The 25,851-nt window shown below is 34.0% G+C and overlaps 1 protein-coding gene across 2 annotated transcripts; it reads right to left on the reverse strand.

Moving 5' to 3' along the window:
• Positions 1 to 1,034: 1,034 nt before the first annotated feature.
• Positions 1,035 to 25,473, reverse strand: AK7 (adenylate kinase 7). 2 transcript variants are annotated; one of them, XM_027458907.3, is made up of 18 exons: positions 24,856 to 25,462; positions 24,169 to 24,348; positions 22,930 to 23,038; positions 21,836 to 21,930; positions 21,287 to 21,397; positions 19,170 to 19,253; positions 18,502 to 18,590; positions 17,904 to 17,994; positions 15,871 to 15,948; positions 15,159 to 15,308; positions 13,503 to 13,631; positions 12,878 to 13,022; positions 11,855 to 11,983; positions 10,795 to 10,863; positions 8,560 to 8,757; positions 4,774 to 4,994; positions 2,868 to 3,026; positions 1,035 to 1,766 (listed from the first exon to the last, which is right to left on the reverse strand). In XM_027458907.3, exons 1-18 carry the CDS (start codon positions 24,937 to 24,939, stop codon positions 1,728 to 1,730), a joined length of 2,160 nt encoding a protein of 719 aa, XP_027314708.1. In that variant the 5' UTR covers positions 24,940 to 25,462; the 3' UTR covers positions 1,035 to 1,727. The 2 variants fall into 2 exon arrangements, with proteins under 2 accessions (XP_027314708.1, XP_027314709.1); XM_027458908.3 differs by lacking the exon at positions 15,159 to 15,308 and having other exon boundaries at positions 24,856 to 25,473.
• Positions 25,474 to 25,851: the final 378 nt, after the last annotated feature.

Raw genomic sequence — 25,851 nt, forward strand, 5'->3', positions numbered from 1 at the left:
GCGTGCCGGGAGTCGTAGTTCCGCCGCGTGGCGCCGCGCGGGGGTTTGAAAACAAAGCGCTAACGGCTCTGAGGGGGCGCGTGCGCGCGGCGGGAAGGGGCGGGGCCGGCGGTTCGCGCTGCTGGCGGCGGGCACCGGCCCCGAGGGGAGGGGGCAGAGCGCGGCCTGCGGTCGCCATGGGAACGGGGGCGGCGGGAGCGGACCCGGGGCTGTGGGGGCCGCTTGGGGTCCCAGGGGCAGCCCCGCGGCCTGGGGGAATAGTCAGCCGCAGCAGGCTTTTCTTTTTTTTTCTTTTTTTTTTTTCTTTTTGGTCCCACGCAGAGCAGGGAGTTTGTTTTCTAATAGGTGTTTTAAAAGCTCTGCCACAAGGAGACCACGCAGATTTCAAAAACTTAAAAATTCTCACACTTCACATATCTACTCAGAAAAGTTTCTTCTTAGAAAAATATATATATTAACAGCAACTACACTAAAGGCCTATTTTACCTCATTTTTTAGTGTCCGATTTTCATCTTTGGTCTGAAAAAGTAGCACTCAACCTACAAATTTGTCTAAAATTACCAGTTATTTCATCTTCAGTTGCCTCACGTGGTAAGTGGTAACATGGACTGGCAGCATACAGGAACTTCACATGCCCAAGAAATGTACCTTTAGGGTAGGAGATACTAGTCCTGAACTCTCTTCAGGCTATCATCACTGCCTTGACTGTGTGACTGGTTGAAAACAGCCAAAAGGGGACTGTTTCTTTGTAAAAATAGTAATATATCTGGATAAGCACCTCGGAAATTAATACATCTAAAATTTAAATACCAAAACTAACTGGTAAAAGAGGTGCAATTTATTTTATTATCACTACTTTTTTTTCAGTTCTTTCTCCCAAGCAGTCCTTGTCTTTTTGTTTTGACAAAATCTTGCATTTGTTTTACACCAAATTTGATACAAGTTTCAGCTCACTCAGCACAGACATTGACAGGTTCTCTGAAAGGCACAAAAAATCAGTAGAGAAAAAAGAATTACATCAACAGCCTGGAAACTCCTCATTCTTCAAAACATTTATCAAGTATCAATGATGAGATTTACACCTACATACACTGATTTGTATTGTACCAAAGAAGAAAGAAAACAGGAAAAAAAAAAAAAAAAACAAACAGGTTTTATGACATACCTATACTGGGAAATTGTTTAACTGGTCAGTCACTAGAGCACAAGAGGGCTGTGTTGCAAGTGTTTTGACCTCTTGATAGGTAATGGAGAAAATACGAGTGCTCATTGCTTCTATTATTTCTGTTTTGAGTGAAGATGCCATTTCTTCTCTCCCTCTTTTTTTTTTCCTTTTTTTTTAAATAAAAGATTTTCCTCAGGCTATCCTTTCCAGATCACAACAATATATTGCTTAAATATGATGCACAACTGAAAAAATTCAAGAGGAAAGTTTTGGAGAAAGAACAGATTCTTGTGGTTCAGACTTTGAAGTAGATACATGAAATACAGATACACAAATGTATTAATTAATGTGTGGCGTATGATACTTTTACAGAAGGAATATTAAAAACCCAATGCAACATACTAGTAGAGTATGAGAAATAAAAATTTAGATTAGATAATGAACCTAAACAAAACCATGACTATTTTTGTTCAAAAACTAAGTATTTTTATTGTAAAATACATTAGCGATGTTCTTCCTTTCCATGTAACAGTTTCTACAGCTGTTAGGATTTAATGTTACCTCATTGTGTATCAGGATTGTTCCTGAAGAGATATTCTGCCTATAAAAATAAGATTTCCGAAGTTATTTTCAAGTCTCCAACTTTAAAATTTACACCAAACAACAACAATGTAGTGGATAACATGGCTTTAAACAAAATCACACAAAGTGTTAAGTGGCTCTAAAATTTAATCTCCACCCAGTATGTCAGAGAAACCTTTTCTTCATATATACCACACACCTCATTCTGCCTCTTCATAGCATTGACCCCATCAGTATCATGGGCAAGAGGAGTCATATATTATGACAGTATTTGTTACTCCATGAAAAATCCTAGGGAGTACCCTAGGGCCTGATTTCTGGACCCAAAAGAGTAAATAATTCAGATCATACAATGTTACATGATTAGTAGGAAAGATCTCATGTTCCTACAGCTACACTTAACATGCATTCTAAGCTTTTACTTGTTTGTTTTGTGTTTTTTTTTTTTTTTGTTGTTGTTGTTGTTTGTTCTTCATTAAAACAGTGATTGCTTGTACTGCTTTTCTTACTCCATTTGCTAGGAAAGTTACTTATACAGTGATAAGTGAAAGTTTTATATATACAACTGTAGCTTTATGGCATCTGAATTCCTGTCTGAATTCAATGTGGACTCAACTTTCAGCAGAAAGTTGGACTAAATATCTTCTTGAGGTGTTTTGGAACTGGACAGACACTCCATGAATGTCTGTCTGGATTCACTCATGAATTTATCTGTATTGTGAAGGGGTTATTGAAGACATTACAATAACATGCATCATTGTGCCTAGAGTGATATGTTAGAGTGATGCCTCTCTTTCTGCAGGTCTCTATGTCACAGCAGAATGGGCAGGGTACATAAGTGCAGAGTGAGAGAATACTCACTGAAGCGTAACTGATTCTGGTACTAATTCTTTTCCTGTTACTCTAAAGCAAAACTGGATTCATGTGTCAAATGATCCCATATAGTTATTGGGTACTTCAGCTTTCACTATACTTCCCGCTTACCTGAATTGCAGGTAATTAATTGTTATCATGAAGTACGGAAAAAGAATTCAAGTCCTTATGTTAAATGAGATTCTATGGAGTCATGTGAATATTTTCATTAAACATATTTCATTAAAAAGAGATGTAATGACCTTACCAGAAAATCAACAGGATCATCTGGCCTGATCTTACAGCATTCATTTAACCCTTGAATAAGTGTTGGCATGACATTCTTCATTAAATAGTTTCGTAGTGGAATAGATTGGGCCTCCAGTAACTCTTGTTCTTGTCTTTTGACTTCCTCCAGTTGTTTATTCTACAAATAATTAACCAAACAACAAAGAAGAACACCTATAAGTACTTTACCAGTACTTTACTAACTAATGGTGGTGACCTATGGGAAAAAAGGAGAATAGTGCCAGAAATCATGTACACAACTTTAAAACTCACACTTAACAGAACAACAATGAACTGCTTATTAATCTTAAAGGACATGGCACACCAAGGATGGCAAACTAAGCATGAAGAAAATGGAAATAACCCCCCCAGCAAAATTATTTTACTTCTCTCTCCCTAACACCTAAAAGGAGATTTATTCTGAAGTTTTCCAGTGTTTCTATTTCCAAAAGTATTTGGCAAAGTGGTTGGTAAACACTTCACCACTTCAAAACTTAATACTACTGCAAATGTAGATAGTTTCTTGAGGGTTCCTTGACCTGGGGAAAAGGAGAATATTTTTACACAGGAGAGATGCCTAACTCATTAAATAACTTCAAAATATGTCTTTTTAAATCTCTCTCTTTTTTTTTTTTTGTTTTCTTTCATTTATGTCAGTTCAGCTAAATTTATTCTTGATTTCAGGTTAAATCAATTTGTTTGAGTATAATCCTTGTACAAGAGGGAAAGAGGGAAATAAAACCACTTGGAGTTTTCCTTTTTCACATTCAATAGCATGTAATAGGATGCACACTTGCATCCTGTTTTAGCCAGAAGATTACTCAAAAACATGTTTATTGTCCTCTCTTCTCGCACTTTATTCATAAGTAACCTTAGTCCTACATGTATATAAAACTATAAAATGAAGATACCCTGAATATTGCTTTCCTATACTCAAGGCATAACACAAAAGCAATGTTCAGATAAAACTAAGAGACCAGCAACTGAAAACTATGTTTACCTAATTCACTGAATCCAGAAGTGTTACTCAATAAATCCTGCAAGTGGTCTTAGGTCTTTTTACGCAGAGTGCAGCTAATTTACAATCTCAAGGGCAACCAAATAGATGCATAGATTTTAAAAGGGTAAACTTACACATTTTATTTAAACACCTAGTTTAGCTCCGTATAATGCAGTTCACTTCCTTGAAAATAAGCATAGAGATAACAAAGACGATTCTTATTTACAAGCTAGCATCAGAGCAATATAAATGCTTCTTTAAAAGCATATTTATGGCCTTTCAAAAGGTAAAAAAAAAAAAAAAAAGATTTATCTGTGCAATGATCAATTTGTTTTTGAATAACTCTAAATGGAAGCAGTAGAAAAACTACCTACTGGTGAGGGGAAAATAAAAGAAAAGAAAAAAAAAACTTTAGGTGTGAACAAGCAATTTCCTATAATATGTATTTCAGGTTATTTACCTAAAATTTCTTAGGTATGGCAAAATAAATAAGGGAGAAGTACCATGTGCAAAACCTGTGAGGTCATGCACCCTAAATACTAGGTACTTATTAAAGTATTACCAAATAAAAAGCATCCTTCAGACTGCCTCAGGGAGGCTGCACTGAAGTGAGGACTGATGTCTCAACGATGTCTCTCTTGCAAGCTCAGAAACCTTTCAGCAATGCAGCCTGGGATATCGATCAATTCTTTGTTCTTTAGTTTGAGCCTCAAAATGCACTGTGAAGATATTCTGAGAAATATCTAAAGTATGATATAAGGAACTAGAGAATTTATCCCACACTTTCCAAGTATATTTACATGACAGATTGCTGGAAATGCTATTGCTTCAGCTTTCTAAGACACATAAATAATAATGGCTTCCACAAAAATGCAAATTAACATACCCACTCTTCCCAGTTTGCCATCCTTTCAGCCCTTTCCTCAGCTTCTCTACGCTCTCGTTCAGCTTCTTCTTTAGCTTCTCTGGCAAGGCGTTCTTCAGCTGCTTTCCGTTCCAAACTCTCCTTTTCTTCATCTGTCAAACCATAATTTCGAGGTTCCCCAATTTCTTTGACAATCTCTTTTACAATAAATCTGTTCTCAGGATCTTCAAATTTGGCTACATCTTTAAAACAATACAAGAGAGAACTTTGCAAGGCTTTTCTCAATTATCAATAGTCTTTAGTGAATAACTGAAAGACCTAAATATATACAGTGTTCATGTTGCTTGAATTTTCAAGTATGTTTTTTTTTGGAGTGTCTTATAAATGCCATTAATGTCTTTTTTTTTTTTCCTATACAAAACAGATTTTTTAATCTCTAATTTTCTTTGTTAGTTTCAGCTAAAATAGTTTGTCTTTTTAATGTGATGCTAGGGAGAAAATAGTTAATTTTTATAACTAGTTTACAACTAATTTTTACAACTTTTTTCAGCAGTTGCAGCATTCCTAAGTTTTGAAACTTTCATACAAGGTTATTCCAGTATCAGAGATACTTCTCTTTGACACTCGTATGGCAGCTTATCTACAGGTATCAAACCATCAGCTTCTGACCCTGTATCTTCATGCAGGTTCCACAACAGGTTGTTAGAATTTGGCAAGAAACTCCAAAATTTTCACTCACGCAGTGTTTTACAATTACACAGACCTATCTCTGGTTGAACTCTTATTACATTATGCCTACAAAACTAATCTGTGGCTTCATGTAGAAGCACAGAGACCACGGAAATCTTTCCTTTCACTCCTCCTTTTTAACTGCTGAAGACTATTTGGGGACTGAACCTGCAGAAAAAGAAAAAAAAAAAAAAAAAGTGAAAAAAATAAAAGAATGGAAAATGGGGGAAAAGACAGGAGAAGGAAAAGACTCCTGGCACTGAATGCATATGGAGCCCGGAAAGCGCTGGAGACATCTGAAAGAAAGGGTATAGTAACATACATGGAAAAGAGGGAAAGTGAGGATTTGGGGCATACAGAACAACTGAAATACAGAATTTAGTCTAAAGCTCAGTAGTCCCTACTCCACTTTCCTCTGCTTTATGAAGTTATGTTGAAAGCTATTGGCAAAGCATGCTTCTCATTTCTTCACTAATTCAAACAGAAGCATTACTCATACCATTATTTCAAGAATTTGTGTCTTTGTGATTTAGACCTGAAGTCCAAACTCTGCTAATGAAACAAGGTAGAAAGCTAACATAATTCTACATGACGCATGATGACATTTCTTTCAGAGCCTCTTCTTTCCAAAAATCAGGAATTACATTCCTGAAGTATTCCAAACTACAATGATTTATTTTTTTATGCCAAGGAGTTCATTAATTATACAGCTTTTGCTGTACCTGGATATACAAATTACAGTGCAAGACAATTTTCTAGTCATTTAAATTATTGCTAAGAACATTCTTGGCATTGAATTTGAGGTCTCAAAGACTATAGTCTTTTCTCAGATGATGAAGCAAGATTACAACACAAACATTAGAGCAATCATAATTAAATGCTAAAATGTCCTAAAAATATTGGTTTTAAATGAAAAAAAAAAAAAATTATCACTGTCCCTAACAGGGAGTAAAGATCACCAAAAAATGAAAAATTCTGTTTTAACATTCCTTTTTGTAGATGATTTAATGTGCCTGTGTCATCATCTCCAATTTGCAGATGAAGAAAACAAGACACAGACTTGCAGACTTCATGAAGTGAGTCACTGTAGCAGAGCAGCGTTTCCAGAATCTTGAAGCCCACTCCTTTGTACTAATCATATTTCAGACTCAGTTAAAAAAAAAAAAAAAGTAATCATAAAAGCAATTTGTAAGGCCATATGTTAAGATTTTCTAAAATTAAGGTGGAAGAAAATATTGATTAATTTGAGTCAGTATTTAATGAATCAAGCACAATTCTTCAACAGTTCTCCACTAAGGCCAGTAAACCTAGGTAACTTTTCTTTCTTCTGACCAATATAACAGTCACTTCCCTGTTTAAATTTGTTGATATTAATTCTGTGGTTCTGATAAACCAACAGGAATATCAGCTAGAATGCAGAGCTGAAGATTCCCCGGTGAAATTATCTTTGCAATCTGACCTTTTAATTTTAGGGAATATAGGGAAAGGAGCAGTTCCTGACATAAACAGGCTCTAAAGATGCTTCTGCATTTAAGATGGAAATCATCACTATAAACTGAATGTGAAATTCATCTGGAAGTCACTAAGCCCCACAGCTGTGATACCTCAATTGTTAACCAGTGAGTATTGTGATACCACAATAGTTAATCAGCTAGTAGACCAGTGGCTTTCCTAATTTAGAATTAACTAGATTTTTAGAGTAATCTTTGGACAAAATTCTTAGCATAAAACACTGAAATATGCTGTCATAGACCATACACTTTAAAGTCCTCACCAAGATAAAACAATGTCTTGCACAGTGCTATTACTTGTATATCCCAAAGTTTATAAGATTAAAATATGACCAATTAATGACATCACACCTTATTAATATTTATTATTTCTTACATTTACTTTCTGCATCAGAGTTACTTCAGACTTAATTAAATGAAAGTGCTAGCTAACCTGCATTTCAAGCCTCCCAGGACTAAGACAATCATCTTTACCATTTGGATCTAAGAAAGACAGCGGCATCAACTGAAGACAACAGAGCCAAATATATTTATCTTATCACCTCCTTTCTTTTATGAATTGGAAAATGGTAAAATAGATTTTAGTGGAAAACTGTGTGAGAAAATAATCAGTACATAATACAAAAATCACTCAGCACCTGGATACTTAAAAGGGTAAAGATGTGAGCGTAGCTTAGAAATAATTCTAAATCTAAAATGATTATTCATGTTATTTTTTTCCACTGCAACATTTCCTAACAACTCAAATATGGTATTATTTTCAAGATAATCTCCACGACTGACATTAATCCATTGACTTTCTATTTTTTATTTTTTTATGTTTGCTCAAGAAATCACTTCCTGTAACTCACATAGATGGACAATCCACATATCAGCAGTTTTACTGTAGTTGCAAGTTTTCCCTGCGTTCTTTCTCTTCTACTCTTTTCTTTCCATCTCCCTTCCACAATCTAAAACCAGTTTTATTAAGAATGCTGTCATCCTGTATTTATTGTTTTTGAATTATCAGATTATAGTAATCTTCTCAAGATTTCCCAGTGATCACGATGTTCTGGGAGTGCATAGGGAAGAAATTTTTTCTCACCCATAGGTATGAAACAAGAAGGACGCCTTCCACTTTTAATCTCTAATCATATTCTTTCATACTTACAGAATACCCATATATTTTCACCACATCTGAGGTTAAATCTAAAGAAAAAATATATGAGCAGCTATAATAGTTAAAGTCCATGAAAATATATTATTATTAGTCCAGAAGGATGCCAAGTGCAGAGATCTGTAAACTATATCAGATAACTATCTTGGTTATTTAGGCTACAAAACCAAATGATTAATAAAAACACTAATTTTAAAGACATGTTAACTGTACAATCTAATCAGCACAATTCAGAATCTTTATGAGCACATAAATATTTCCACAGGTATATAGTTAGATGCCTGCTGTATATTTATTCTGATATGTTAGGTAAAATATTTATATATTTACTGTACAATCTTCACAAGTGTTACATTTGTAACAATAGGAATTTTTATTGATATTTTAGCTAAGAATTTTATTATTTCATACCAATAAACTGAGGATGTATTTCAAGTTCATCAAAATAGTTGAGAACAGTCTCATCTTCTGTGTTTATCTCTCTGAAGAGACTTAAAGATTGCAGAAACCGGTCCTGAGTATAATGAGTTCCAGCAACAACACTTTCTGGTAGATTTATTATTCTGTTTTTAAGAAATTCATCAGATGCAGTCAAAGATACAACAAATTCTGTGAAGAAGAACACATTATCAGTGTCCATATATGATTTTTCCTCCCTCATATCTACCTTCTGTTAATAATACATTTTAAATGACAAATGAACATAAATTCACACGTATGTATATAAATATTTCCTTATAGATACTTTAATTAAGAAATGCTGATATGCAACTTCTCCAGTTAGAGCAATCCAACAAAATGAAGAGGAGGCATTCAAAGAAGCAACATGTTCTAATTCTACCAAGTTCTTTCTTAGCATTATCAACAAGACTATTCTTGAAAGAAGAAACAAACATAGTCCAATTTTTCTGAAAAAGCTAACAGAGAAGAACCAACACATGTATTTGGTATAGGAAGAGAAATAAACAAATGTGAATAGTGCAGCCAAATTAGGAAGTAACACTGGAAAATTTAACAATTCATTTGTTTGTCAAGTCTTCAAGAGTCATCACAGTGTATTGCAATTTCTCATCTCACAAATAAATCTGTATTTTCCTAAATAAAGTAAATTAGGAAAAAACAAAACAAAAAACAAACAAACAAACAAAAAAAAAACAGTGGATTAAACATACTATGCTACCAGATGCCATAAAATTTGATGTCAATGTTATTTGTAGTACTTTCATAGACAAGAACACCAGAAGGTGTCAAAGGATCCATAAAAAAAAAAAATCTCCTTTCTTTAGTTCAGAATTCCCATTCCTGTAAGTTTCATTAAGCAGTTGCAGTATTTTATCAACAACCAGTCTGCCTTTTAATTATTCATATAAGTTATCACAATATTTTCTGATATTTCTATCTAATACCACTTCTCCATACTACCAAGGCCTATTAATATAACAAAGTTGGGAAGTATTTTTTCTGATTTCAGAGAGAAATTTGCAGAACCAAATAGAGACAATTCCCCTCCAACCTCCTTGTGCATGCCAAAAAGAGCAACCCACCCTAAAAACAGAAACAAGACAAAACCCACAAAAATCTCCATAAATCAACAAAACACCCTTTTGGATCATTCAGTTCTCTAAAACAATTTTTCTCCAAGGCTGATAAGGTGTTTCTAAAACAGATCCTTTGCCTGAAGTCCTTGTTTTGGGAGAGAAAGTGGGACTTCTCCAGCCCATCATAATTCACACATTTAAATTACATTGGAGTTACCTTTAAACGCATTTGATGAGCTGGTACTTCTCCAGCCCATTGTAATTCACATTTCCTCTTTCTGCTATTGTAATTGAAAGTGTTTTTGTTTATAAAGAACACACTTTCCTTTTTTACTTCAGAAATCAGCAGTTCCTAAATGAAACCAGGTAAAAGTCTCCTTTTAAATCAACTCTTTCTCCCCTTCATTTAAGTGCAAAAAGGAATTAATTTTTTCAGGATGTTCTGAATCTTCTCCACTTCCATTGAAGCTAGCGAGTTATCAGGCTGCAAAAAAAACTCTAAACGCTTTAGGCATTCAGCTTTTATACTACCTGACCATATGCATCTTGTAACATAAAATATGCCAATCCAAAGAAATCAAGAATAGCAAAAACATCACAATAAAGCATTTTCTACATAGGTGGAAATCAAACTATTTCAATTCCCAGCTTTGCTGATGCAATAAAATGAGTTTGGTAGTATCATTCAAGATACAATGCTAAGTACTGATAAGAACACTACAAAGGGCTAAACTTATATATATATATATATATATTAATATTCCATGTTCAGGAGCACACATTTATTCCATTGGTAGATGGAATACCAATAGATGGTATTAATAGATGGATCATAACAAAGGCAGCCACTGCTCTTGGTAAAAACAGCTGATGGCATTTTCACAAAAGAAAACAAAAAAAGAAAAAAGAAAAAAAAAAGAAAATACACCCACAAAACAAACCCAAACCCTCCTATCGATTAGCTGTTCACTTGCAAACAACAGGGTAGCAGCATTACGTGGATATTTCTTTTAAATGGAATATGAACAGATGGAGTGATATTTTAAACTTCTAGTTGGTGGCAGCAATATTTGAAAACTCCTCTGTTTATTTAAAAAGTCAAACTTACCAGGTGTGATTAATTTATCACATTTAGGTATTTTGCCTTTGATTTCTTCTTCTTCATCTTCATCTTCCACTAAAACAAAAGCAATAAATGATTGACATTATCATTTGAAGCAACAATATTTTTATATTTACTAATAACATGCCCCATACACTTTTTTTTTTTTTTTTTTAATATTCAAATTGTATCCTAACTGTTGGAAATTAATCTAACCTGGACACCAGTTTAGAGTAGTCAGTAAGTAATCTATGCTGTTGCCTGCCACAGATTCTACCATGGGACACTAACAGTTTTTTAGCTATACAGCAGAGCATGCACTTGCATACACAGTTACAAAATGTGTCCATGCTACTTTACCCTGGCTTCTCCTGCTGCTCCATATTTTCTTCTGCCAGTGACAGAGCTTAGTAAGTAGAAATGGTTTGCTATGGTATGGTTAAAATGGTTTCTGCTGTTAATTGTCTGCTGTTCTTGATATGAATAGTCTGCTCAACTACTTGAGCAATAGCTAAGCTAGATGATTTACAGCCCAGCATAGTAAAATGAATAAGACTGAATTTTGTTTTCCTTAAAATTATATCCTTTAATTTATGGAGATGGTTCTTGGTCTTAATGCATAGACAGTGCTAGCTCACAATGTGAGATGTATGTTGCAGAGCTCCACCGAAGTCATATCCAGTGAAGCTCATCCATTATACCCACTCTAATTTGGTTTACACAATATGTATTGGTGAACTGTCTGGATCCCCCTGTTAAGCAGCCTTTTAATATTATGAAGAAAGTCTGCCTTACCGTTTTCTCGCACACAGTATATCAACACAGAAAGTATCCTCTGTATTTGGTCATTTATTTAGGACATTGCCAGCCAAGATCATCTGAAAACCATCTTGTTTAAGGTGCATAACAATTCATTACAATCCTTAAATATTAAGCAGCATGTGAAAACAACTGTTTTGTGCCTTGCTCTGCTGTCAAAACAGTGTTGATGCATTTCAAGTAATACGGCACTGAGAAAAATAATGATAATATTAGCAGCAATAAAAACAAAAGCAGCAGTACTTACAGTTAAAAAGCTCTTTTGCCTGGTCATAGGTCTCTGGGAACCCATCTAAAACATATCCCTGATTCCTACAAGGCATAGATTTGAGCTTATCTTTAATGAGTTTGACAGCATACTGATCATCTAAACAACCTGAAACACAAAGAAGGTTAATAGGAACCTAGTTTATGGAAAAAAAATACCTGAAATTATTTACTAACATATTCACACATATTAGCAAAGAGCGTCAGAGACACTTTCTGAACTCCAAAAAAAAAATGTCATTGTGTGTACTACATGCTGTTAAGAGATTTATAGAATATAAGCGTAGCTATGAAATAAAATGACACCTGTGTTTACAATGTTATAAATATTAGAACTTTAAGGCTACTAAACATGAAATTAGGCATTTTAGAATAACGTAGTCAGATCTTGATATGAAAAGAAATAGAATAGAAAAAGCATGTTACAAAGCAAACATTTTCTATTTACAATTAACCATGAGGCAAATTCTTGCAAAAACAAATGCAAAATAGGTTTTGCAAGCTTCATTTTCAGATTAACAGAGTGAGATATAAAGTGACTTATTAACTTAGCATACATTGTGGAGCAAATGTATGGCAGTAAAGTTTGTTTTGACCTGATTTTTTTTGTCTTGCAATGATTGACTCCAGCTTCTTATTTTATATTTAAGACTTCTAAAAGCTGAGGCAAAATTAGAAACTATTGATATCATTAAAACATTACATCTTAAAAGACATTATTATTTTAAACAAAATAAAGATTGCAAAAAACTGCCATTATTTTTCTTGCTGAAATAGTTTTCGTTGCAAATTTGATAATTACATAGTTCACTTTTTACTTTATATTATTTAAATGATGCTCTCTGTTCCAAGAAGAAAACTTTATAGAAAAAAATCTGGCTAAGAATCTGAAGATTCTGAACATTCAGTCACATACATATAAATTTATGGGGTTAAAAAGAATTATATAAAATGTATAAAGAAGTAGAAAGATGGTCCCCTTTTATTACTTCATATTTCCTACCTGCATTCTGCTCCATGCTTTCTTTAATTCCAGCCAACAATTCATGTGCTTCTTCTACATTTGTACCCTCTTCTTCGTCTTCTTCATCTTCTCCCTCCTCACCCACACTGTCATAGTCCAATTCTTTAGGAGCCACAATTTTCTCCTGAAGACAAGATCAGAAATGTGAATAGGCTCAGAAATTCTACGGACAACTTTTCTTCTATACACAGATGTAATAAATGGGGGAAAAAAAACAACAAAAAAACAATGAATTTCATATATGCTCCTGGACTATGAGAGACTGAGCAACCTTAAATTTTTAAAAAGAGTTCAGTGCATCCCCAGAGATTATCAGTATGTTGAAAGCTATTTCCATTTTAAAATCTAAAATTGTTTTGGTAATGTATTTTTCACATCAGAAAAGAAAGCCAGAAAGTAAATAATACCAACAGTTATAGGTGGACTTAAAAAGCAATCAATATATTATTATTTTTCAAAACATTTTGTTGGAACATGATTATTTCCTTTGGTAACTCTTAAGGTACTAAATTGTGAAGTTTAATTCATTTTAAAACAATGGCAAACATTTTAAAGTCACAGAAACTAAAATAATAGCAATACTAAAAAACAGCTAGTAACACACCAGATTTGCTATTGTTTCAGAAATCACATCTTTTATCTTAATGTGATGCAGCTTGTAGTGTTTGCAGAGGTTTTCAGCGATGGTAGATTTGCCAATCCCAGGCGGACCGTGGATGTAAACTTTGAGAGGCTGGGGAAAAAAGAAAGATGTAACATCAATCAAACATTACCGAAATTTTTATTTAAAAGGTACAATATTTTCAGTATAACTAATAGGAAATATCTGTTATAATTAAAACTGAAAATGTATTTTAGATTTATTTACACTGAGCATGGTCTATATCATCCACTGCTTTTGAGTAATGCAGTTAACTCAATGGTACAACTTCAGCTTTGGAGAAAAAGGTATATTTCTACTTAGCAGCCTAACAGACCAACTTACAGTGGCACTATTAGAGGTTAAATGGTTAAAAGAGACATAACACAATCTTATAGGCAGTGGATTTTGGAGATAGGTGGCAGATATTCTACTATATAAATGCAATCACTTTATTTTCCAGCTGAGGTAGAGTTGCTGTCATCACCATAGTTATTCTGACCTCAAAAATTTCAGATTCATCACCATCTTAAGTTAATAATTTTTCATTTCAGCCTATCTTGCCCATGGTTGAATCACTAAGTTACAAAATACATTTAATAAATATCATGCAATAAACTCAAAACCATACATCATTAAGTTCATATCCCAATTCAGTAAACCTGACAGTATTTTTAATATAAACCTAATGAATTCATTAATTTCTAACATAATCTCTAACATAATTTCTAACAAAACCTGGCAAATGAATTTTTTCAGAGTTGTGACTGGCACAGAGGTCTAGCTAAGCTCTTCTACTTACCACATGGTATGCCTTTATTTTACATCAAACTTTTTGAATTGCAGGCATACCTACACAGATGCAGTAGTTTAACACAAGCACAGATTTGATAATCCTTTTGGATGTATGCAGGAACTTTCAAAGAAAAAACTTTGAACGAATGATACTAGTTATATTTTGTTTTACACTTCCTGAACCTATCATAGTTTGAACATGATACAGACGTGCTGAATAGCTTTATCATATTAAAGACAAGCAATACTTGAATGAATGCAAGCATTTTTATGCACCTTTAAATAACTACTTCCTTATATATTTGAATATGGAAATGCTAAATATTTAGTTAACATAGGAAACAGCAAAGTTGCTCATTACATTATACAACAGAGTGGAGTAAAATGAAAGCCACATTGTAGTTAAGTATTTTGACTTAGTAAGTATAATGAAGGACACAAAATGTTCACCTAGCTACTGACTCTGACATAAAAATCTTAAATAAAATAGACAGTTACTGCTTTCTTGAAGTCTAATATACCAGGAATGCCATATATTGCCTACAGAAACAAGTTTCAAAGCAGCAGCTTCTCCATCACAAAGCTTGTTTTCACTTACCTGATTGCAATTTTAGGCATAACAGAAAACTTTAGGTGATTATCTTAATTAATATTCTATCTCGTCTAATTAATTTCTTCAATTGAATTTTCAGATTTTATGTTCACTTATTTTTCATCTGTCAGTCTTCTGTTCATTTTTACTTAAAAAGATAATGCTTGTGTTTATATAGCTATTTATATTTGAAAAAATAGAGCACTTTAAAACAGCATACACCAAGCCATTACCAGAAGTCCTCGACTTTGCTTGTATTCCTTAACAACCCTTCCAATGTTCTCCACCAATCCTGTCTGAGCAACCCACTTAATGTTGAAAGTCTCTTTCAGAAATACAGCTTCCATTCGTAGGTTCACAAGCAAAATATCCAAATGTGTTTGCTGAGGGAGGAAAACTACTTTAAAGATGCAAGCTATGGATGTTAGGATGTTAAAATAACACTGTTGGCTTAAACTAAAGACTAGAATGGTGTAGAAAGAATTTAAGCACAGGGAAAGCATGTTTGCATGAAGTGCAAAATATACATTTTAAGCTTTTTTTAAACATACATTTTTAATATATATTTAAGTATTCTTGAGAATTATCAAATTATTAACCATTAAGCCATTATTTGGTACTATACAGAGGTCTCATTATTGCAGGAGAAAAAAACTTCATAAATTCATTTTACACCTTAAAACTAGGAGGTTTTTAATTTATTTATTTCTCCTATGAACAGTTCATTTCACATAAATAGATGAAGATGATCATTTACATATGTTGTGTTTGTCAGCCTTAGTAATACCTCAATATTAATTGAGGTAAAAAAAATAAAATACATTTTAATAATAAAATACAAAAAATAAATTACATTTCATAATATAATACTTCACGTTATTTTCTTTAGGTTTAGATCCTTTCCTTAAGTAATAAAAGGAAAAGTAATAAAATAAAACTACTAACAGTTAACTCTTTACTCAAGAATGCATTTTCTCTTGGAATCTTCTCAATTTTTCCTGGTCCAACATTTTTACTGATACACTATGAAGAAGAAAAAAAAAAATAAGGTAATGCACATATCAAATCAGATTCTTAGAAAAAACAAACAAACAAACAAACAAACAAAAAACAACAGGATTTCTGGAGATAAAAATCTGTGCTCTAAACGTTATGTTACACTATACCTGAAAAAATCAGTATACTGATTGGAATTACAGATCAAAGAACATTAACTTTAATGTTAGTATTAAACATCTCTGTTTTGTTTTATCACTTCCTTTTTAGTAGCTGCAATAAAACAAAACAAAACCAACCAACCAACAACAAAAAATAGCCAAGTGTTTCAAAGCTCTTAAGTCTATAACTTCATACTGCTTAAGATCAAATTGAAGACCTATCTTATTTCTTAGCATTCTCACTTCAGATTTTATAAGTATTTAATTCTGTTAACAGTCAGGAAATATTTTCAGATCAATGAAATGCCATCATTAACTCTTTAGTTTCATTTCATCATTAGCCAGAAGTTAATCACTCCTGCAGTCCCTTAAAAAAGGTTAAAAAACAAAAACAAAACAAAACAAAACAAAACGCTAGATTCCATAAAATTATGACAGAAAAAGCTATAGAGCACTAGACCAAATATTTCCAGTATTCTGTCTCAAACAGCTTCAGCTAGTGGACACCTAAATGAAAGTAAGAGTAGGAAAAGCATGCATGATACTTCTTCCAAATGCTCTCCTAATCTTTGACTATTTTCAGCTCAGAGTCTTCCTAAATTAGAAACAGCTGTGGTATGCTTAAAGTAATTCTCGAGGTATTTCTCATAATTCTTACCTATACTCACTAAATGCAAAATACCTCTGCTACAGCTTAGGCTTTTGTAAGTGACCCTTTTATACTATTGATTTGCCTTACAGATTTCCTGGCAAGCTTTTTGTTCTTCAAAGGCTTGAAAAAAAAAAGAAGGATATTAATTTTAGGTCTTTTCTGATAATTGACCTTTAATATTGTTTTAAGTCTATTTTGTTTTGTTTCTCTTATCCAGCCAGATTTTTACAATTTTTCTTCTTCAGGATATAACTAACTTTTTGAAGTCTGCCATCCTGCTTCCCTCAGCCATGCCAATTATAATTTTATCTTTCCCAATCTTTTCTTAATAAGTAGCATGCAATGGCCTTATACATCTAATAATGTGAGTTTTAATAGCTTCTACATTTCTTCTCTATTTAATATTTTTAATGTCTTTTATGCTCATTTTTATATAATGCTCTTTCCTATAGTTGGCCACAGCTACAAAGATTATTTTGACCTTTGCTTTTTCCACATGAATGTTGAATTATGGTCACTTATACAAGGTGGACTTTTCAACTACTAACTTTTCAGTGAGACCCTGTAGGCCTGAACCAAAACAAGGGATACATCTTGTTGTGACCTTCCTACAAGGCAGTTCCATGAAATATTCTTTGACACTGGAAAAGAATGCACTGTTCTTATGTAACATTTGTTCAATCTACATGGGAAAATCTCTTGTTACACTGTATTAGCTGCTTCTCTCAACTCTTGAGTCTCACTGTAAATTACAGTTCAATAGTGTCATCCAGACTATTTCTAGAGTTCATTTCAAAATGCTTGGAAAAACAAAATATCTTCATGCAAATGAAAGGAAAAATATTTTAAAGACTTTTGTGTATCTGACTATAGTACTGTGAATCCCATAACATTTCAGCACAGTTATCAGTAAAATTTCAATTTAAGTTAATGATAATACTTTCAAAGTTAATTCTGCAGAAAGAGGTCAAAGTAATACATTTTGTTTAAAGGACAAAAGTCTTGGTAGATTTTAAAATTATTTTGTTTATTATTTATTACACAAGATAATTCAGGAAGACTTAGGGACATCTACTTCAGTGAAAATGTACAGTTTGAAAAATCTTATAAACATCTGGAAAAAAAAAAAAAGAAAATAAAAGAAAAAGAAAAGGAATAAAATCTCTTACCTTTATTAATTCTTGAAGAGTGTGCATAGACTCATCTACCGCAAGTATATAGTTAAACCTTGGCTTGTGGTCTGCTACATTCTGTAACACTCTGAAACATAGGAAGGTCAAGTATAGGAGCATACTGGGACTTTTCGCGTTAGATGCAATTCAGAAGCTGTCCAAATACAATGACTACGTTTAATTTTGGAAAACTCAGAGCACAATATTTTCATGCATATTACCTTCAATAAAGAAGATATTACCTTCAATAAAGATAGATATTTTATTTGTAAAGAAGTTCAAAGGATAAAAAGCAACACCTGTACAACATATTAATTTAAGCTGTAGAATCCGTGATGCATTTCTAGTTCTGTGCAAGTTAAGTGATACTACTCATTATATCCAGCCTTGCCAGTAATTCCTTAAAAGCATAGAACCTGTACAATAGACCCAGGTTTCCCGTAGGAATATCTAGTACTAAAGATACTGAAGTCTCTGCCTGCCTCAATAAGATGGGCCAAATAGTATTCTTAAACCCTCTCTGCCTCAGTTTAAAAGTCTCAATATTCTGCTATTGGGTTTGTTACTTATCAATCACTGTCCAAGTGAAACTTACGCTGCTAAATCAAGAACATGAATGGTTGGAATAAAATTGTTTCCATGTCCAAAAACAGGTATTGCAGTAGCCTCACTGAGCCAACCTATCTGAAATTACAAATTGACAACAAAGTTAGAAGTAAATGGTTACATTTAATATGGTATATTTGTGTAGTGGCAAATCTATATATTTAGGATTATAAAATTCCATTTACTGAATGACTGATGAAACTGTAGTAAACAATTTTGAGAAATACTGGCAGCCAAAAAAAAAAATTATTATTTTTTAAAAGGATACTCTTTGATATTGACAAATGTTTTTAGTACTTCGTATCCCAAATAAAAAAAAAAATGCTTGGGAAAAAAAAAAAGGAATGCAATGTTGAAAAGAAAGACATTTTTCTTGGTTCCATTGATCTGATAGTCATTCTCATTATAAAGTGCACTTGTAGATACTGTTCTAAAATTACGAAAATAAAACAAAGCAAACAAACAAAAGCAGATCCAAAAAAATAAAATGGAAATTACTTCAATTGTAGCTAAAATACTTTTCTAAGGGATCAAATAATGAATTCTGTTCACAAGAACATTAAACTTATGATACCAAAGCTATTAGAAATGTATTTAATTCCATTGCAATTTGCCATTAGATATTAAATAACTCTCCCAAAATGCTTAGATATCTACCTTAAAAAAGTAGTGTAAGACATCTTCCCCAGCTCCATACTGAAGTCCTGAAGCAACAACATAAGTTGAAAATACGTGTTTATTCTGTGAAGTAAAACCAACAAGAAAGTATTTATAAAATTATTGTACTCCTAATGGTTTACACTGAAACTTTATATATTTAGTATGCAATTTCTCAAGTTATATCACTTAAATTTGGAATTAGACCAATTGTTGCATAGCTTGTAGTTTTGTAAGACATATTGTTAATATTTCCTTAAAACAACAACAACAAAAAAACATTACTCAGAATTGACCTGTCTTCATTTGAACTGAAATTCTCAAAAATCGTTTAAAAGTTAAGAAATCGGAAGTTACTTATAATAATGAAGTGATCTGCATAATTTATGCCTCAACTTTCTTTTTACAAGAAATGTAACAATGAAATTCATTGAAGCTTTTTTTTTTCCTATTTGCATTATACTTGCATTTGATTGTCTAAAGAAGTGGGAAATGCAGGTTCAATACTTTTATAATCACTCTGCTTTCATTTTGATATAAAATTTCAAACAAAATCAGTGGACTATAAAGTGTTTTTCTAATGATACATCACAATTGACCCTCATATTTTTTGCTGACCGTTATGCAAACCTGGTCATATGTTTGCCTGTTCTGGATGACTGTTTACATAAAATGAAACTGATTGGATCAGTGTTGAGGATGGTTTCACACAGTAAATAACCCGTACTTAAACCATCTTAAGGAGGGAAATTTCAAGTAAATCTTTTAAATTAGGACCAGTCGCTTAGACATCTTTAACTCTAAACAAAATTATTAAATAATTCTGATATTGTAAAGATCTTAGACGTTATACATCTACATAACAGAACCTGCATTTACCAGCAGAGGCTATAAATGCTAGGACTTGGGATCAACTTTTTTGTGTGTGGAAAAAAAACATAGTTTGCTACATTTTTTATACTATTTCAGAAATATAAAACCAACAACACTGTTAGTCAATCTTTGATTGGATAAGCAAAGCATCATATACGGGGATGTCAGGAAATAATAATACATCACTGTATGTTATCCATGCAATGTGTTTCTACCTTTGTAACAAAAACTATCTCAACTCAATTGAATACAACAGCTTGTTAGTAATCACATGGAATATTAAAATCAGACATTGCAGAGAGCACAAAAGCTCCCATACTAAGTTTACTTGTGTAGTACCTTAGTACTACACAAGAGAAAGAATCTGTTTTTAACCTAAGAGCAGCAGTTCCCAAGTTTGCTTTGGACAGACTGCACGCATGCCCCAGAAGGCACTGTCTCCCACCAGGAAAAGCCTGCCTCTCATGAAAGCAAAGGAGGAGCCATTTCTCATCTACACTAAGGAGCAGGTAACTAATAGGATCTTCTATCATTTACCTCGGAGTAGTTTCTGTATGGGAAAGCAACGATACTTTAGCACCAAGTGAAATACAAACCTCCAAAAGAAGTCAAAATTCTCTAAAAATACCTATTTAGTGTCACAAATCACACATATGAGAAGGTACTACTTGAGATGACTTGGATATACTTAATAGAAACAAACAAACATCAACAACAAAAAACACACCACGAATGATCAGGCAAGCTCCATTTATACAGTCACTGGTAAAGACCTTCAAGTTCCTGTGTAATATTCATTAAAACCACTAGATGTCACATTTTAGCTAGTATAATCAGCTCTGGGCTTGTTTGGTATGTTTGTTTTATTTGAATAAAACGTTTTAAGTGGGGGATAGGTGTAAAATCATCCTTGAGATTTTCCCTCACAGTCCCCAGCTTTACTCCTCTCTCATACAGCCAATGAAACAATGTATTACTACAAATGAGAAAAGCATGATTCATTCACTAGCTAAAAAAAAAAAAAAGAGAGAAAATTAGGAATCTGTATTGTGTATGTTATTATGTGTATGTATATGTATTATTTCAAAAACGTAGCCTTCTTGATATTTTATTAATAAGGGGTGCTATTCACATTTATCAAAAAGAAAAATAATATTCAAATTTTTGGTAACTTCTAACATCAAGATAATGCTCTGAGATGACCGAACTTTTTCTCTTCCCTCCCCACAAAGACCTTTACGTACAGTTTTCCCAAGCTTTAAAATAAGTTTTTCAGCATTTATGTGATCCATAAAATTAGGATGAGATTTTCTTCTGCGATAATCTTCCTCAGTAAAAGGAATCTCAGAATCATCCTAGGAAGGAAAAAAAAAAAAAAAAAAAAGGAACTGTTATGCATGCTTTAAACCAAAACAAATGTTAAAGGCCTAGATGGATAAAACAAGTTTTTAAAAACGTCACAAAACATCTATTTTGTTCTCATTTGAAATTCATGAAACTTCTAAGTTTCACTTGATAGTTAGCATGTCTACACAGTCCTAATATCTTCCTGTATATCTCCCTATCATTGTAGCTCAACGCCTAAACCTCTCTATCCAGTGGAATAGATGTAACAATTCTGGCAGAAAGCAAGATTTCATGTGAAAGGACTGTGAGAAAAAAATATACTTGCTGACACTAACCTTACCTGCTAGTACTGAAATACATACTGAAATACTTTAATAAAATTCAATGAATATTTTCCATTAAATGGATGTATTCACTTAAAAAAAGAATATTTTCTTATTACTTACTGGGTCAGGGGGTTTGCTTTTTGCCCAGGTCATTACTGTTGAAATGAGGATGAATACCTTTGGTGTCGCAAAATGCTCTATTTCTGTATGTAGGGCTGGTAAACAAAAGCAAAGGATGTAATTTATTGTAAACTGTTCTACTGAAGCCATATATTTGTTTCTCTGTAGAGGTCCTGTACAGACATTTATGCTATAGTGTTCTGTGTTATGTAGTTTGAAGCAAATGCTCTTTATTTTGCTTGGTATAAAATAAAAATAAACCAATAATGAATAATAAAACAAATAGAAAAATAACGGGAAGAAAGGATCACATTACCACTAATGAACATAATCTCCATAGAGACAAATCTTGTGGAAAAAGAAAAAAAAGAAACAATCTATACTAGAAAATTATTTATCTTTACTGACTACAAAGATACTGAAATAAAAGTGTTTTATAATTGAAACAACAAATCTACAAAAATAAGTTTTTTTTATTTGAATTTTATGTAGAACAAAATAATTACATGTGGATGATACTTTGTTAAGTCCTTGAAAACTTACAATGTTACTTAAGTATTTAGACAATACACGGAAATGTATAGTTTAGTTTATCATATAAAGAGCAATTTTGCATTGTCGGCATAAGAGGATTCCATATACCCATTAGAATTCGGTTGCATCAATCAGGAAAAAACTGCAGAAAGACCAAATGGTATTTTTCATTGCAGTTTTAAGCAAAAAAAAATATATATATATATATATAAAATATTAAACATCATTTGAATACCAAAGGAGCAAGTTTTCTGCCTACCTTCAAACACAAATAAATAAGATGGCTGTGGATAGTTATTTATGGAAATAGCTGCCTACACAGATATGTCATTTAAAGTGTTGGACCATTCTATGACAGCTTCTCTAGCTTATGAATGCTAAAATGCAATCAATGGTCCCTTGCTAATTAATTGAACAATTCATGCAGCATTTCCCTATCAAGGATGCCAGTTTTATATTACAGTAAACTATAAATCCAAGGTCATTTCATTACACATTTCTCGTAAACTTTGGTGGCTATATAGCAAACAATTTTCTGTTCAGTCGATGGCTATACTAACCAGAAGCAGCCCATTTTGCTTCTTCAATTTGATTTGCATCCTCAGTGATGTTATACAAAATAATCTCACATTCAAGCAAATAACTTAAGAGCTCTTTCTGAGAAGAGACCTGTGGGAAAAATAGTTAAAACTTGTTGTTAGAAAACACAGGAAAGAAGGGGGGAAAATCTATTCAAAATTATTTTTCAACAGTAACTTTCTGATAGATAGAATGCAGTTTTCTTGCACATAGATTTCTGAAAAGGATGCTAGAATAATTCATATGACTGATATCAAACTATATCTGTCAGATAAAAGATGATGAAATGAAAATTAAATGCTGAAGCTTCTGATTTGAAGTAGACATTAATATAGTTCAGAAGTATGTACAATTTTAAGTGCTATTTTAGGATTTGTATTTTCAGTATAATTATTAGTATCACAAAAATATCTATGACTTTTACAGGTATTTTAAGCAAGGATCAGCTGGCAGAATGGACAAGACATAGGAAAATGTCAGTTTCGTTGCAAAACAACATCCCATCTTTGTTAAATGTGGATTGTCTGCAACACTTGAACAAATCCAACAAACATTCTGCGTGACAGCAGTGGGCGAGATTAAATATAGCTAACCATAATTTTCAGATTAAACAGCTCATCTTGATAGAAGTTCAGAACAAAACTTTCAAAATTTTGAAGAGATTCTGGATAATAAGCAGCTTGAGACAGAGTCAATTTTAGTTTCAGAAAACATTAAGCAATTACATTCTTTAAAACAAGCCTTCTTCAGTTAACCAAACTCTGGACATATATACAAAGATGCAGGTATTCAGAATAATTAGCTGCTAGTGAAAGCTGTGATTTCAGTGAAAAATTAAGACGGGAGGACACTGACTTTGATTTCAGTACTACTACCTAAGCTGATAAAAGATACAGGAGACACAAGAGAGTGTGCTTTGAAAGAAAAAGAAAACAGACCTGTGGATTATCAGGATTGATAACATCCTGTCCATTAAATATATATATATATATATATATTTATATATATGTATATATATATATAAAGACTGGATTCTTTCAACTTTTGCTGTATGAGAACTAGCAGGGAGGAGGCAAGTGTGCAGGAATCATAGGGAGTAAAATATGCATACAATTTCCAGCAGCAAGAGAACACTTTATTAATGTTGGTTGGTCATTTTACGTGACTTGCAGTATTCCTAACGTTACCTAACAATGACCTGAAATAAGATTATTACTTACTTCATATGTTTCCTCTGCAAAACATGGTTTAGTACCTCCTGGCTTAGAAAGGGTACCAACTATTTGGTAGACTCCCTCCTTTGGCCTAGTAGAAACTTCAGCAGCTGAGTTCTTTTCATCCTCCTCCTCCTCTTCCTCTATGCTTTCTAGTGACGCTCCAACAACACATTTGGATAAATACTGCAATATACAAGACGCACATTTGTATGCAAATATGTATCGCATTGGGACTGCACTACGCAGCTTCTCATAGTCTTGGGAAGACACCAATGCTGCTGACTAGCTTAGATGCTGTTGCAGGCAGTGTAGCTCAGAATACGACTTGGGTAAGCAGGGAAATGTTATGGACTGCACGAACTCGGCAGCGACATTTTATCTTGCCGCTTGCCCTAAGCCTCAGAGGTGAAGGTGTTGCTGTGTCCCCAGACGCCTCTTCTCCTCAACCTGACTCCTCTCCAGAAGGCGTTACCTCAGGGAGATGTTATCTCCAAGCATTATCTTTCAACACAGCCCGAAGCTGCCGCCCCAGTCTCGACCTGCTCTACGCACACCTCCACCTCCTCCTCTCATTCCCTCCTGTCTTCACCCCCTTGCCCCCAGTCCCCCTCCGCAGCAGCCATATTAGGTGACCACGGCCGGACACTGCCCGGCGGCCAGGAGAGCAGCCGGGGGTCGCCACGCCATCACCTCGCCGATATTGCGGCCGCAGTAGGAGTCGAGGTGGTTGAGGAAGATCCGCCGGCTCCGAGCGACTCCGAGTCCCGCTTCCATGGCCGCAGCTCCAGCCGGCGACGCGGCCCGTTGCTAAGGGCTGGCGGCGGCTGCGCCGAGCCAGGCGGGGCCGGGCGCTGCCGCATCGCCCTCACAGCCGGCGCGGGGCGCTGCGGGCACGGGCTGAGGGACCGCACACCGGCATCCTGCCCTCCAGCCGGCTCCTGCTGGCCTGGGAGTTTCAGCAGGCGGCTGCCTATGGGGAGTTTTGGTGTAGCCTAAGCCTTGGCGTAGCCTTGCCTCGGGTGTTTTACCTGTGAACCTGCCTGATCATGGAGTGGAAGCGTGCCTTTCTCATCTCTGCCTCCATCATCTTCCTCAGGTGAATCAAGATCAATCGAGAATGAGTCAGGAAAGCAAGGCAGTAACGTGTAGGGAGCAATGAGCAGCTCTGTAAGGCCACTTCCTCACAGAGTTCAACATGGCCTTACCCACAGCAGTCCTCACTCAAACATTTCATCTGGGGAGTTGCTTTTCAGAGCTCTGCTGAAGAACTCAAGGACTATCCCAAATATAATCAGGCACTTAGTATGTACATATACTTTTTTCATACCTAATTCAATCTATCCTACAACAAACATGAATACCTGCAGTCAATAAAGGAGGGAGTTTATTCCTAACTTCTTGGCACTGAAGAAGACAAAATCTAGTATTTCTGTGAGAAAAAAAAAAAAAAGAAAAAAGTTTTAAAGCTATGTTAAAGCTATGGTATTAGACATCCTTTGGACAGTAAGCAGCCTTTGAGGCTTTTTAGGTAATTAATCACTAGTAATCACTACCTTTCAATGATCGTTCTTCCAGTGATAACACATAATCTTAAATGTTCTGGAAAGGTGCACTAGGCCGAGCAGCATTTATTCAGTTTCAAAAAATGACAATGAACTGGTCTAAGACCTATTAAAATTGTTCACT

This window comes from Anas platyrhynchos, chromosome 5, assembly GCF_047663525.1.
Source record: "Anas platyrhynchos isolate ZD024472 breed Pekin duck chromosome 5, IASCAAS_PekinDuck_T2T, whole genome shotgun sequence".
Taxonomy (NCBI): domain Eukaryota; kingdom Metazoa; phylum Chordata; class Aves; order Anseriformes; family Anatidae; genus Anas; species Anas platyrhynchos.